The sequence below is a fragment of the Oryzias latipes genome, chromosome 11 (genome assembly GCF_053564925.1).
Source record: "Oryzias latipes strain Hd-rR chromosome 11, Olatipes_Hd-rR_3.1".
Lineage (NCBI taxonomy): Eukaryota > Metazoa > Chordata > Actinopteri > Beloniformes > Adrianichthyidae > Oryzias > Oryzias latipes.
The window spans coordinates 15,298,865-15,311,011 of record NC_136247.1 but is presented as its reverse complement, the minus strand read 5'-3'; the positions used below and the strand labels follow the sequence as shown (position 1 = coordinate 15,311,011).

The 12,147-nt window shown below is 44.7% G+C and overlaps 1 protein-coding gene across 2 annotated transcripts in view; it reads right to left on the bottom strand.

The window, feature by feature from the left end:
- Positions 1 to 937: 937 nt before the first annotated feature.
- trak1b (trafficking protein, kinesin binding 1b) overlaps positions 938 to 12,147 on the bottom strand; it is a 30,510-nt gene continuing 19,300 nt past the window's right edge. For both annotated transcript variants that reach the window (XM_020707142.2, XM_011480891.3), the window contains 14 exons: positions 11,989 to 12,089; positions 11,792 to 11,897; positions 11,642 to 11,720; positions 10,065 to 10,195; positions 9,917 to 9,991; positions 9,713 to 9,850; positions 9,560 to 9,636; positions 9,250 to 9,492; positions 8,916 to 9,178; positions 7,103 to 7,221; positions 6,818 to 7,025; positions 5,551 to 5,656; positions 4,961 to 5,086; positions 938 to 4,883 (listed from right to left, as the gene is read on the bottom strand). In XM_020707142.2, the coding sequence (XP_020562801.1) occupies positions 4,298 to 4,883; positions 4,961 to 5,086; positions 5,551 to 5,656; positions 6,818 to 7,025; positions 7,103 to 7,221; positions 8,916 to 9,178; positions 9,250 to 9,492; positions 9,560 to 9,636; positions 9,713 to 9,850; positions 9,917 to 9,991; positions 10,065 to 10,195; positions 11,642 to 11,720; positions 11,792 to 11,897; positions 11,989 to 12,089 (2,358 nt within the window). In that variant the 3' untranslated portion in view covers positions 938 to 4,297. The remainder of the gene's footprint in view (positions 4,884 to 4,960; positions 5,087 to 5,550; positions 5,657 to 6,817; positions 7,026 to 7,102; positions 7,222 to 8,915; positions 9,179 to 9,249; positions 9,493 to 9,559; positions 9,637 to 9,712; positions 9,851 to 9,916; positions 9,992 to 10,064; positions 10,196 to 11,641; positions 11,721 to 11,791; positions 11,898 to 11,988; positions 12,090 to 12,147) is intronic.

Here is a 12,147-nt window from a genome sequence, read left to right as displayed (position 1 = left end):
TTGACGTGTTCTCCCTACCATGACAAAGGTGGATAAAGGTGGAAAGATTTCATGTAATCTATGGACACCAGTGAAGATCACAAATCATTGAAGAAAAAAGGTTCAGTGCACTGTCTAATGGGTCTATATGACCCAACTCCCAATGTTAAAGTGCCTAGGATAGCACAAGGGTTAGAGCACATGCAGCTAAAATGTTTTTTGAATAGATCGTTGGAATTGCAACCTAAAGTTAAAATTCTTTTTTGTGAATGGTAGCATATAAATTATGAAAAATAAAACATTATATGTTTTTGTTTGTAGATCTGCTCTCTGAGATCTAGGACAGAACCAGCTGTGGAACCAGCAACCACCTGTGAGTCCTGGACGGGTTTGGAAGCCATCGTAACCTTTGTTTTTTGTGCGCCACCAGCAGGTTCCGCATTAATGCAGACCTGAATCTGGATCAGACGCAGGCCGTGGTGCTGCTCAGGCTCAGCAGCTCCGTCAGGATCCATGGAGGAACCGCACAAGAGCATTTGTCGGCTTTCATTTCTGGAGGTGTCAAAGTTGCTCTCAGGATAAATGAGACGATCAGGTGTTATTGAAAGATGACAGATATCCAGTATGAAAGACATCCGTGACATTTTCTTGTATCCAATTAAGACTCCTCGCCGCCAGTCACGGTGGCATTTCTTGATTATTGCTCACCTGTGTGCCCCCCCCCCCCCATAGCCCCTAAAGCAGATGGAGAGCAGGTAATGGATTTATGAGGGAGCTGATACAGGCAGACGGACGCTCCATGTTCCTCACCCTCTCTCAGAGTTATTTGTGAGCACCATCTGCTGGAGGAGCATCAATAATCATTTCATGTCTGGACTCTCTTTCCTGTAATCATCATGTCTGTCTGGAATGAATCATTAGTTTTATAAAGAGCAAAATAATACAGTGGACAAAAGTATAAGATTTGATGACGTTTATTTTGAAAAGACCCTGATAACATGCTTTCTCCGTTTTTACAGGAATTCCTTTAAAAGCGTCTTTATGGTATTTCAGTGGATATGACTATAATGTGGAGTGTGCAGAACAACATACATGTTTACAAACCAATAACTTCATATAAATACAGGCAAGTCTGGTCATGGCCACTTCATGAGCTTAAGGTTTCTCAAAGTCCCACTCCGATAATCTTTTGATCTAATCTTTTCAAAGCGTTCCCAGCGTTCTTTTTATTATGATTGTCATTTTTAACCAAAATTGAAAAACCTGTGTCATTTTCTAGGACATAGTTTCTGCAGAGCAGCAGGAGTTCATTAGAAATTCACCTTTGAGTTATGGGCGGGTCTCGGAGTAAACCCGCTCCCACCTTCCATCACCTACCTGTTTAAACCCTCTCCCGCTATTTTACAGCCCCTCACAACCCCAACCCAACAAATTCTGCATTTCTTGTCTGCTCCCGATTCCTGATTTGAACAAAGAAATACTCAGAAATGCAATTTGAAGCTTAGTTTTCTTTATATCCTCAGTCATCAGAAAAATGCCACAAGAACATGTTAAACACACCAAAAACATCATTTTCAGCAGAGTGGGTCTTTAGAGGAAAGCTTCAGGAAAAAACCTCTACATCTTCTGACCAGCTCCTCTTTGGGTATTGATCTGTTCAGTTCATTGGAAACTCATCAAACCAATCACTACCTACCACCCACCGTGGTGCAGCGGTAGGGCGGTCGGCCTCTGATCGGAGTTTGATTCCTGCCATGTGTCAAAGTGTCCTTGAGCAAGACACCAAACCCCACCTTGCCTCTGGTGGAAGGTTGGGAACAGTGTTTGGCAGCTGAGCTGCCACCAGTGTGTGAAAGTAGTAAACAAAGCTCAAGCATGTTTGATGCTTTTAGGAAACGTCTTTAAGGAGGAACGAGGTGGACCAGCGACACCAAAAGGTTCAAGTCTGGAGTCGTCTTATTGGTAAATAATGACGGTTCACTATAACAGTCAGGCTTTTATCTGCAATGAAGGGCAGGAACAAAGATTTAGCGCTTGTTAGATCTCACTGTGATGTCCAAGAGGCAAGAATCAAATGAACGTTTAAAAAATCCAGTTCTGGTCCTCTCCTGTCAGATCCAGTTAACTTTGAGTCTAAAGTCCTCATCTCTGTGAGACACTTTACCTTCGTTTCCTCCAAAACAAATAATAATCTCACAATATTTACATTATAAAATTGTATTTCAGCTGTAAAAAAAAGGCAGAGATTTTTGCTACCGAAGCTACGCAGCCAATCAGAGCAAAATGGAGAATAATGGCGAGCAGGAGAGCAACGTCTAGCCAGCAGAGTAGCTCTGAGAGATTAAATGAACTCCACAGTGTCTGAGGTTTCAGCAGCCCATCTGCATCCAACAACAGCAGCTAACATGCTCCAAATGGCACCTTATTTATTTATGATGGTAACATGCTAATGTTTTACAGTTGTGTGCAAAGGTTAGGCCTCCCTGTGTTCAGCAAAATTGAGAATCCTCTTATTTTGAAAGGTTTAGGTAATGCAGAAATACTTCCTACATTTGCTAAAAGATAGAAAATGGAGCCATGCTGCTTGAAATCAGCATAAAATACATAGTGAATCGAGTCTGAAAAAAATCTTGGCCTTAGATCAACCCCTCAGAAGGTCCCAGATTGCATCTAATCAGTTTTGGAATTATTAGAGGTCACAGCAGCTAGTTGAGATGATTTTGTGTGTTTCTGGTAATTGCAGAAATCTTGTGTTGCCGTCACCTTTAGCTTCTGCTATGATAAGACGCGACACTAAAGCAAACTTTATGATGAACACACAACTTTTTCACCCCTTAGCAAAAAGTACTCTCTTTAAGTGTACTACAAGTATACTTAGTCTATAATAAAAGTAAGGCACTATACTTGAAGTACACATTTTATCTTTATATTGTAAACTTAAAATGTTCCACTTGAATCTGAAGAAGTATTTATCTATACGGTACTTCCACTACACATATATGATCTAAAGTATACTTTTACTTATACTTATTTCAAGTGTACTTTTTTGCTAAGGGGCTATTAGCTGCAGTTTGACAAAAAAAAGAAATAATAACAAGCAAAACAAAACAATAAACAAGGACAAAATAAAACCTGTACCGTTGAGTGCACATTTGAAACAAAACATTTTCATGCCAGAAGCATTGACAATTATGGCACCACAGAAGAAGAAACAGTGCCAGGTGGAGAACAGAAATGGGGATTTCAAAATAAAATTTGCTTTCTTTCTGTCTAAAGATTCAAAACTTACAATCTGCATTGAATGTACAGGGACCTCTGCTGGCAGAAAAAAGGAGAAGGCAAATTTCATTTCAGTAACATGAATGGGATTTGTGTGAAAACTCAGCTACCAATAAAGTTGACCTTATATTTAAATTCCCTTTGAAACCTAAAGTAGTTAAAATAAAGATTTTTTTGGGGGAACAGCAATTATTGCATTATTGGAGGAGGGGTTCTTTTTCTGTGGAAATTTGTATGCTAACACTAAAAGTAACACTTTTAATTTTGATTATTTACACAGAAAAAAGGAGGTTGACTAACTTTTGTGCTTCTGAAGCAAAAGCTAACGAGTGGTTTCAGTTTCCCCAGCAGGTTTGTGAAATAATCCACAGCAAGAGTTTGATTTTTGAGCAGCATGATTGGATTTTCTCAGTACATATCAGTAACAGCGTCTGAACATTTCATGTTTGATTGCTTAACACTGAAAAAAAAAGAAAAAACACACACACACACACAAGGTTTTCTAAAATCTGAGCACACAAAAGCAAAACTACCCTAGAAAGGGTTGAGATTTTCAGGGTTACGACCACTGACTGCACGAGAACTGGATAGAGTGACCCCCCAGCAGGTGGTCTCACATCCAACGTTCAAAACCTTTGATTGACAGATTTTGTGTAGCCCACTTTTAAGTGGTAGGGGGTGTAGCCTACCAACAAGCTCACTCCCGACTGGTGAGAGCAGTTGCCATAGAAACGATGACTCAGACCAACTCGGACCAATTACTGGTTACTGATGTTGTCTGGCTCCAATATGGCGGCATCCGTACTGTAGAAAACTTCCTTTTGTTGGAGTCAGAAGTCTGACATTTTCTATGGATAACGTCAGACTCACTCTCTCACTCCAGCTCCCATATACAGTCAATGACTCCTACCCTGTGTTTGTTTTTGTGTAGTTGGAGTATGATGTGGGGGTTGGTGGTGTCACATGGAGCTCTTTGTCAGTCCACGTTTCGGTTCCTCCTCACCTTCCTGGCTGTCCTCACAGCCAGAGGAGGTCCAGGCTACGGCTGTGGCCCCGGGCCTTTCATAGCCATGCTGGCTGACACCATGGCTGGGTAACTTCTGTTCCTCCTCATTCTGTCCGGAGCAAAAGGCGAGCTCGACCTGCGGAGCCCCCCCAACGGCCCTAGTATGGGCCCGGGACTCATGGCCCTGCCCCCTGGAGCCCCCGCCACTCCTAGGCGCTTCACCTTGTCCAGCAGGTTGAGGTTATGGACGCTTACACTGACATCCGTCTGGCTCTCACAGTCCCGCCCTCTCTGTCTGCCTCGTGCCCCCCCCGTCACTTCCTTCAGGATGGATCGAGCCGGCTTGGATGCGAGGAAGTTGTCATAAGAGGGGCTTTTGAAGTCGAACCCGCTGGAGGAGGCAGCTGAGATGGCCGGCCGGGTGGGGGAGCTCGGAGGGGTGGGGGGACGCAGAAAGTCAGGGTTGGGTGCTCGGATTGGAGCGACGGAGGTGCTGAGCAGGACTCCTCCACCTCCCTGACTGTGCTCCTGGCTCTGGTGGTACATGGCTGCAGAGATGCCCCTCTCCTGGAGCAGACGAACCAAACCCAGTGAGGTGCTGGTGGTGCGAGTTGCATCTCTGTGTGGACAAAGACAGTTTCTGAAACACTAAGTCGACACCGTTACAGATTCCCAAAGCTCTGTGTAGCGTCTTGCCTGAGGTTTGTTGAGGACTCAGACGGGCGGAGGCTGAGTCTGCGCGGAGTGCAGGGAGTGCCAGTGGGCGTGGCCAACAACGAGCTGGTCATCACACAGGAGGAGGCGGCAGGAGTTGGATTCAGACTACAGCAGTTATAGGAAGAAAATGGTGTTGTTTTTTTAAATAAAAAAATTCTAAAAATTTAATTTTTGTCATTTTTGGGTGGAGTAAACCTGAACAGGTCACCAGTCTGTTGCAGGGCCACGCACACACACACACACACACACACACACACACACACACACACACACACGCAGAAGCACACACTCCAAGGGGCAATTAAGACACACAAATGAACCTAAGTAGAATGTCTGTAGACTGTGGGAGGAAGCCAGACAAAGCCGACACATGCACGTGGAGAACATGCAAACTCCACGCAGGGGCTCAGCTGGAACCAGGACTTTCTCACTGTGAGGTTAGAGTGCTAACCAGCATACCACCATGCAGTCCCAAATTCATGTTGTGTAGCTTCTAATTAGGCAAAGGTTACAGATAAATAAACGCATGGATTACAGATGATTCAGCAGCTGCGGGGCCGCCTTCATACCTGGGCGTGACCTGCGTCTGCTCGTCTGTTGGGTGGAGAATCCGGCAGGTGGTGAAGGTGTAGGTGGAGCTGGTGTGAGGCATACATTTGCCGGGGAAGTATGCAGCTGGAAGTCATGCCAAAGCAGAAGACAAATCAGTTTTTGGTTTCACAAAGCAGCTACAGAACTGACTATTTGTATGTTATCAATGTGGAAATAGTTTTTAAAAAGTCTTTTTTTTTGGTTTGTGAACAAAACTGAATAAGCAGCACATCAGATGATTCTTTGTCATTTGCTGAACCTTTCTGTCAGATGTTTTTATAAAGCTGCAGGGTTTGGTGGATGATGATCCTCGGACTGACGCTCGAGCAGAAAATTCCTAGTCTTTCACATCCGAACGTCAAGACTTTGGACAGACGACCAATCAATTCCTCTGCTTTCAGAAGAATCTGACCGCTTTATCTCTGCAAAGAGCTCAGGTTTGATCCTGCTGCTTCTTTCCTGACCATCAATAAACACGTGCAGCTGGAGGTCCTCCCAGCATCCCATATACTCCCACACAGATGACTCTGTGCTGTCTTTTCTTGACATTTCAGATTTTTTGAAGATTTAAAGCCTGGAAATGGCCTGCATCGTGTGTTCATCTGTAAATTTCTGATCTTACAAATCCTTCTCTTGATGGTTTCATCCCATCTTTTCTTGATGAGCTGCTGTGAGGAGGACGTCCTTTCATCCAACTGTGGTGCTGGACATCCAGACCGTTTCATGCTTCGGTTGCATCGATCGCAGAGATTTTCTGCAGCTTAAAGCAGCATTTTTTATGTGTTCTGAAACCATTTGGGTTAAAGGCAAAACAATTTTAAACTAAACACTTTGATTTGATTTACCACTGTAAAATCGTTTAAAAAGAAGGAATCCTGTCACGGTTTTGTGTTTTTGAGTTAAAAATAATATAAGACAACCATGTTCTAAGAGGCTGTTCTGGAAGTCATTCAGAGCTCTTGTGTCTCTCAGAGCTGTAGTGAAATAAATTCACATGAAACTGCAGAAAAAGCAATTTATAGTTTGCCTGTTTACAATTTTTCTCGCCTGTTTGTGTTTCTGTGCATAAAGAAAAAACTCTGAAACTGACAACTGAAACATTAAGCTAAACGGAGAAAGAAAAAAGATCCATGGAGGCATCGTTTAGGATTAAAGTAAACACTGGTTTTAAATCAGCTAAACTTCCTCTCTGGAGGGTTAAAGAAAAACTGAGAGCAGATTGTTGATGAGCGAGTCCTTTCTCACCCAGTGCATCTGTGTTGCTGAGATGAGGCGACGGCGATGGGGATGCTGGAGAAGGAGGAGCGAGGCGAGGTGGAGGCTGCCCTGAGCTGGTCTCAGTCGGGTCAGAAGAGGGGGGCATGGCTGGAGAGACTGAAGCTGATGAGGTGGGCAGGTTCTGAAAGTACTGCTCTCCGGGTTCGTCCTCCTCCAAGCCGCCCCACGGCTGCACCTGCAGATGACAACCTGAACTTCAGGGTCTGAACCGGCTGGAGCTTTAGCCCGGAAACAGCGGAGGACAGGCTTCACCTGTTCCAGCTCCAGCTCCAGGGGTCTGTAACCTTTGGGAACGACTCCTGGCCTGGCGTCCAGAATCACCCCGAGGTGAGGCTGCGCTAACTGCTGCCAGTGGTGCAGCGTGGCGGACCCTGAAGGACACACACCAAACAGAAGAACAGGAAGACATTTTGAAGCTCACCTGGAACGCGTTTACTTCACACAAAGCTTCTTCTTGGAGGATCGTTTTCCATGGACCCCAACTCCTTATTTCAATTTCATTTTTTTCTTTTTAAAGCAATAGAACTCTCTTTCCTGAAGCATTTTCTGAGAATTTAAATGTCTCTTTACTTTTTAAGAAACCAAACACAAGTTTAATTCATAAAAATCTTCCACTTTAAGACCCAAGCTAAAATTTGAGCTAACCCTCTACACTTGTAGTCAAAGGGTTCCAGTTAAGCAGAATAAACTACTGTGATAATAGAACCCACAAGGTAATGTGGATGCAAGTTTCAGGGAAGAACAGACATGTACCAAATGAAAACTGAAGGAGGAAAACTAAAATAAATGGATGACTGAACTCAAAGATCTCATAAAAATTCAAACTAAAGCAGCCAGAAAAAGTAGAAACCTACAACTTGACAAACGCCTAAAGAATGACTGTTTCAGGGTTAAAATGGGGTTTTGATGAGCACACAAATGTATTTGGTTATGATGACAACAAAGAACCAACAAATGAGACACAAGTCATGAAGAGTAAATAAAAACGTGAAGTAAAAAAAGAAGAAAAGGAGTGAAGTTGAAAAGGTTTTTATTAGTTGGTTACAACATAGCCAGAAAGAAATAATGAAGGGAGATGAAAAAGGGAGAGAAATTTCAATAACAATAAAAAACAACACATTTTTAATGATTTACATTAAAAACCTAAACTTGGTGGATGAGATTGTCTGGTTTTGACGTTGTTTTAAAAAAACAACTTAACGTGTTCCTGTGGCGTTTTTCTGATGATGAAGGACATTTATAAAGAGAATTAAGCTTTAAATTGCATCTCTGAGTATGTATTTTTTCAAACCGATGTAAATCAGGTGCAGACGAAAAAATGCCGTTAGACGAAGAGCTAATTGGGGAGTAGAAAATACTCTGGGGAGGGGAAGGGCAGTGGGGTTGCTCCGCGCTATCAGGCCCGCCCACAACTTGGAGGTAAATTTCTAATAAACTTCTGCCATTCTGTAGAAACTATGTCCTAAAAAATTACACAGTTTTTTTTCACATTTTGGCTAAAGATGGCAAAATCATAATTAAAAGACCACTGGGAACACTTTGACAAAAGATCAAAAGATGATCAGAGGGACTTTCATAGCTACTGAATGTAAGACTAATTACAACCACAAGGGGCGAGCAAAACCCAGCTGTGAACCTGTGGGAGAGCAAACATGGATGCAGTCAAAAAGGTAAACATAGAGGGGAAATGTGAATCACAGCCACTCTCTGGGCTGCGTGTCTTTGCAGTAGCTGCCCGACTTGTTCATGAGAGACCAGAGGGAGTTAAAGAGCATCAGTGAGAGAGGCCGTTCCTTCTTCTCCCTCGCGCTCCTCCTCTTCCTGCTGCCAGCACGGTCTCTGGCCCACCTCCTTCCTCTCTCCCTCTCTATCACAGCCCCGGTCCTCTTGGCCCACCCCCATCCCCTCTCCCCCCCCTCCCCAAGCAGTCGGCAGTGCCGGCTGTCAGGCCTACTCTCCTCGCTGGCCCATCCCCGCTTGCTCCCCTTTTTGGCTGCGACCCCGCGGCGCTGCTCTCCCTCCCAGCTTCTCTCCAGGGTGCGGCTTTTCCCGCTTTCCCCCTCACCTTCAAGCGGCTTCACAATCTGGAGCTTGTCTGGGAGGTAGGGCCCCCGCGAGGCCCACAGGTGGAGGTTCCCCAGGGACATGATGCTGTCGGACGGGGTCAGGACGCTCTCCTGCAGCCCCACCTGTCCTCCTTGCCGCCTCTCTCGCTCCTCCTCAAAGAAGCGCCTCTCGCTCAGGTTGTTCTGGCGGCGCAGAGAGAGGCGGCGCAGGGCTACCCGAAGGTCCTCGGCGCCGCTCGTCTTCTTGTCCAGGTTCTTTGCACTGTTGGCACAAAACCAAAATAATGAGAAGAAGTTCTGCCTCCTCCACGTGACCTTTCCTCTCCCCGTCACCTGTCCTGGTTGGACGCTGTCTCCATGAGGATGCTCTGCGTTCGGTTGTCAAGGGTAACCCCGTCTCCGCTGATGTCCCCGCCGTACACAGAGGAGTGGGGCGTGGAGTGCCCGCTGGACTGGGGCGACGTTCGTGCCGACAGGGACTGGTTTGAGCCTGGGATGCCGGTTGGAGTCTCAGAGCGCTGACGCACCGCCTGGTTTATGTTCTTCACCGTCTCGAAAACGCGCTTCCGATGAATCCTGCGGACACCGAAGGTCAGCTCCTTCTCCACTGGCTCAGGTAGCCAAGCTCTGAAACTGCACTCACTTCTGTTCTTCACACTCCGGGTCCTCAAGGCTCAGCTCCTTCCTCATTGTTCCCTCAATCTCAGCAGCCAGAGAATCCTGCAGCACCAGAGACCCTTTAGAACAAGGAAGACGTGGACAAACTCTTACAAACATGAAAGCTGCACCCCCTAACCATTGGGAACAGCCCCAGAGGGTGATAGCGTCGAGGCGTCCCTGCGGGGTAGCTTCTGTTCCTCAGGTTCTTCAGCTCCTCCTGAGCTTCATGCAGCATCTCGATACACTCCGAGTACTTCTCCTCCAGCTCCTGCAGCTGTTGAATCACACCTGTCAGTGACCAACCTGCGGGGGGGAATCAATCCACAAACACGGCACCTACCTCTGCGGTGAGCTGCCTCTGAGCGTCTTTAGCTGCCAGCAGATGTTGGGAGAGCTCCTCATTTTCCACAGCGTACTGCACAGACGTTTTAGTTTTCAGCGCCAGCTTCTTCAAAAGACACAGGGGAGGAGAGTGCAAGCATACTCACGGATTTGGCCTTTTTCTGCAGATCTACTATCTGAGAGAGGAGGTGCGTTATCTCCTCCTGCTGCCGGGATGCATCCTCAGTTTTACGAGCCAGCTCCTCGGCTATGACGGAGATTTGCAGGCTGGACAGCCCTGGAGGGAAAGGGGATAGTCAGGCTGCGGTGGAAGGGAAAGAAACACTCAAAAACAGGGGTAAGCAGAGACGTGTCACACCGTCACCTGCTCTGCTGCACTTTCACACTGCGCTCTAAAGTCTGTGCAGCATCTCACTCTTACACCGACTACTGAAAAAATCTTGAAGCAGAAAAACACCTAAAGTTCTCGATGAGTAATGTTTCCCTGCCTGTTAATACTTCAACCCTTCATTTCTGTTCCCAAAATAACCCTAAGGAGGAAGTACCAAATGTTGAAGTTCCTAAAAAGTCCACTGGTTAAAGACAAGCAAGCTCTCATCCCTAACTGCCATTTTTGGAAAGTTCTTAAAGTGGGCGAAGCAAATCCTGGTGGGTGTGTCAGTCCCCACAAAATTTTGGATTGTACAGAATCAAATCAAAGACTTTTCTTCTGCTGGAAATGGCTCTGGATTCATCGTTAATGAGCGTCTGTCTGTGAGAAAATTTGCCTTATTTTTGATTGGATAATTTTGAAACTTTCAACCTTTTGACTTCACCTCCTGTTTTTGGTTTTGCTGTATTTTGTGTTTAGTATAGGACCAGTCCATTAATACACGACAAGTTGAAAAGTGCTGTGAGGAAGGGCAGTTTGCAATGTAACCACTGGGTGGCTTAATGCATCAAATGTCAATGGGTTCACATTTACCACCTAATCAAACACAGCCAGGTAAAGTCATCATTGTTTGAGGTCAAAATTGTGGGTAAAAGGGGGCGAAGTCTTCTGAGTGAATTTTTCTTTTAGTAACGCTTCGACACGATCGAACAACCGTCTATCTTCCAGATAAAAAAAGTGAAGTTAGTGAAGATTTTCCCTAAAAAATACCTCATCCCTATTCATTACAGAACAGAGGATGACTTCTCCAAACCTGTAATTTGAAAAAAATAAATTAAAAAAAAGCTGGTAATGCTTTGAAAATAGTTAAAGGGTAAGTTGGGGAGTGTCTTTAAATTGAAGATTAACACTTACCTTTTTTATTTTTGTAGTTATTATTTGTAACTGTTCATACATTACCATAATATTTGGATTTTTGCAGATACATTCATACTTATGTCTGCACTTTAAAGGAAGCTTTTCATTTATGAATTGATTATTCACTTTCCTTTTGGAATGAAATTTACCTTTTACTTTGGTCATTTCTGCCCCATTATTGGTTAATAATATTATAATTTTTTTAATTATATTTTGTTCGTGTTTGATTTCTATTTCATTGTGAGATATGATGTATAGAAAATATTCAATATAAATAGTTAGATTTGATTTCGGTAGATGATTTTATCATATTTCCATGCATGATGAGAAAGAGTGCCCTATAGTTTTTCAACAAGTCTTGTTCTTTTAGTTTTCTGAAAAAAAGTTTACAGATGTTTCAAATCGTATAGAAAATGTTTTACTAGAAAAACCTACGTAGTTCTTTGACACAGTCGCTGACGAGCTGCTGCTCTTTCTCCTCATACGTTTCCGTCTCAGTCTTCAGGTGGTTGGCCTGCATACAGAGTCAAAGTCAACATTTCCCCTCAACTCCGTGGAAACCAGGATGTGACGGGGGAGAGTCACCTCAGAGCGCAGCGACAGGTTCTCCTCTTCCAAGTCCTTCAGCTGCCTCTGCAGGGTGTTGCTCACAAAGCCGCCTGAGGCAGTTTCTGCTTTGATCTTCTTATCTCTAAAGGGCACCAACAAAATAAAAGGACTCACAGACTGACCTCCACGCTCGTATGATGCTTCCCTTTTAAAAAGAAGGTCATTAAGCTGACGTGGGGGAGCTGCTGGACTCGTCCTCACTCTCCTCCACCGCGTTGGTGTAAAACTGCAGCAGCTCATCCTTCAGGTTCAGCTCGTGGTGAAGCTGGGCCACCTGGAGGAGCACAGGTACAGTTTACCACACGGAACAAGCTTCGACAGTTGGTTTTTTG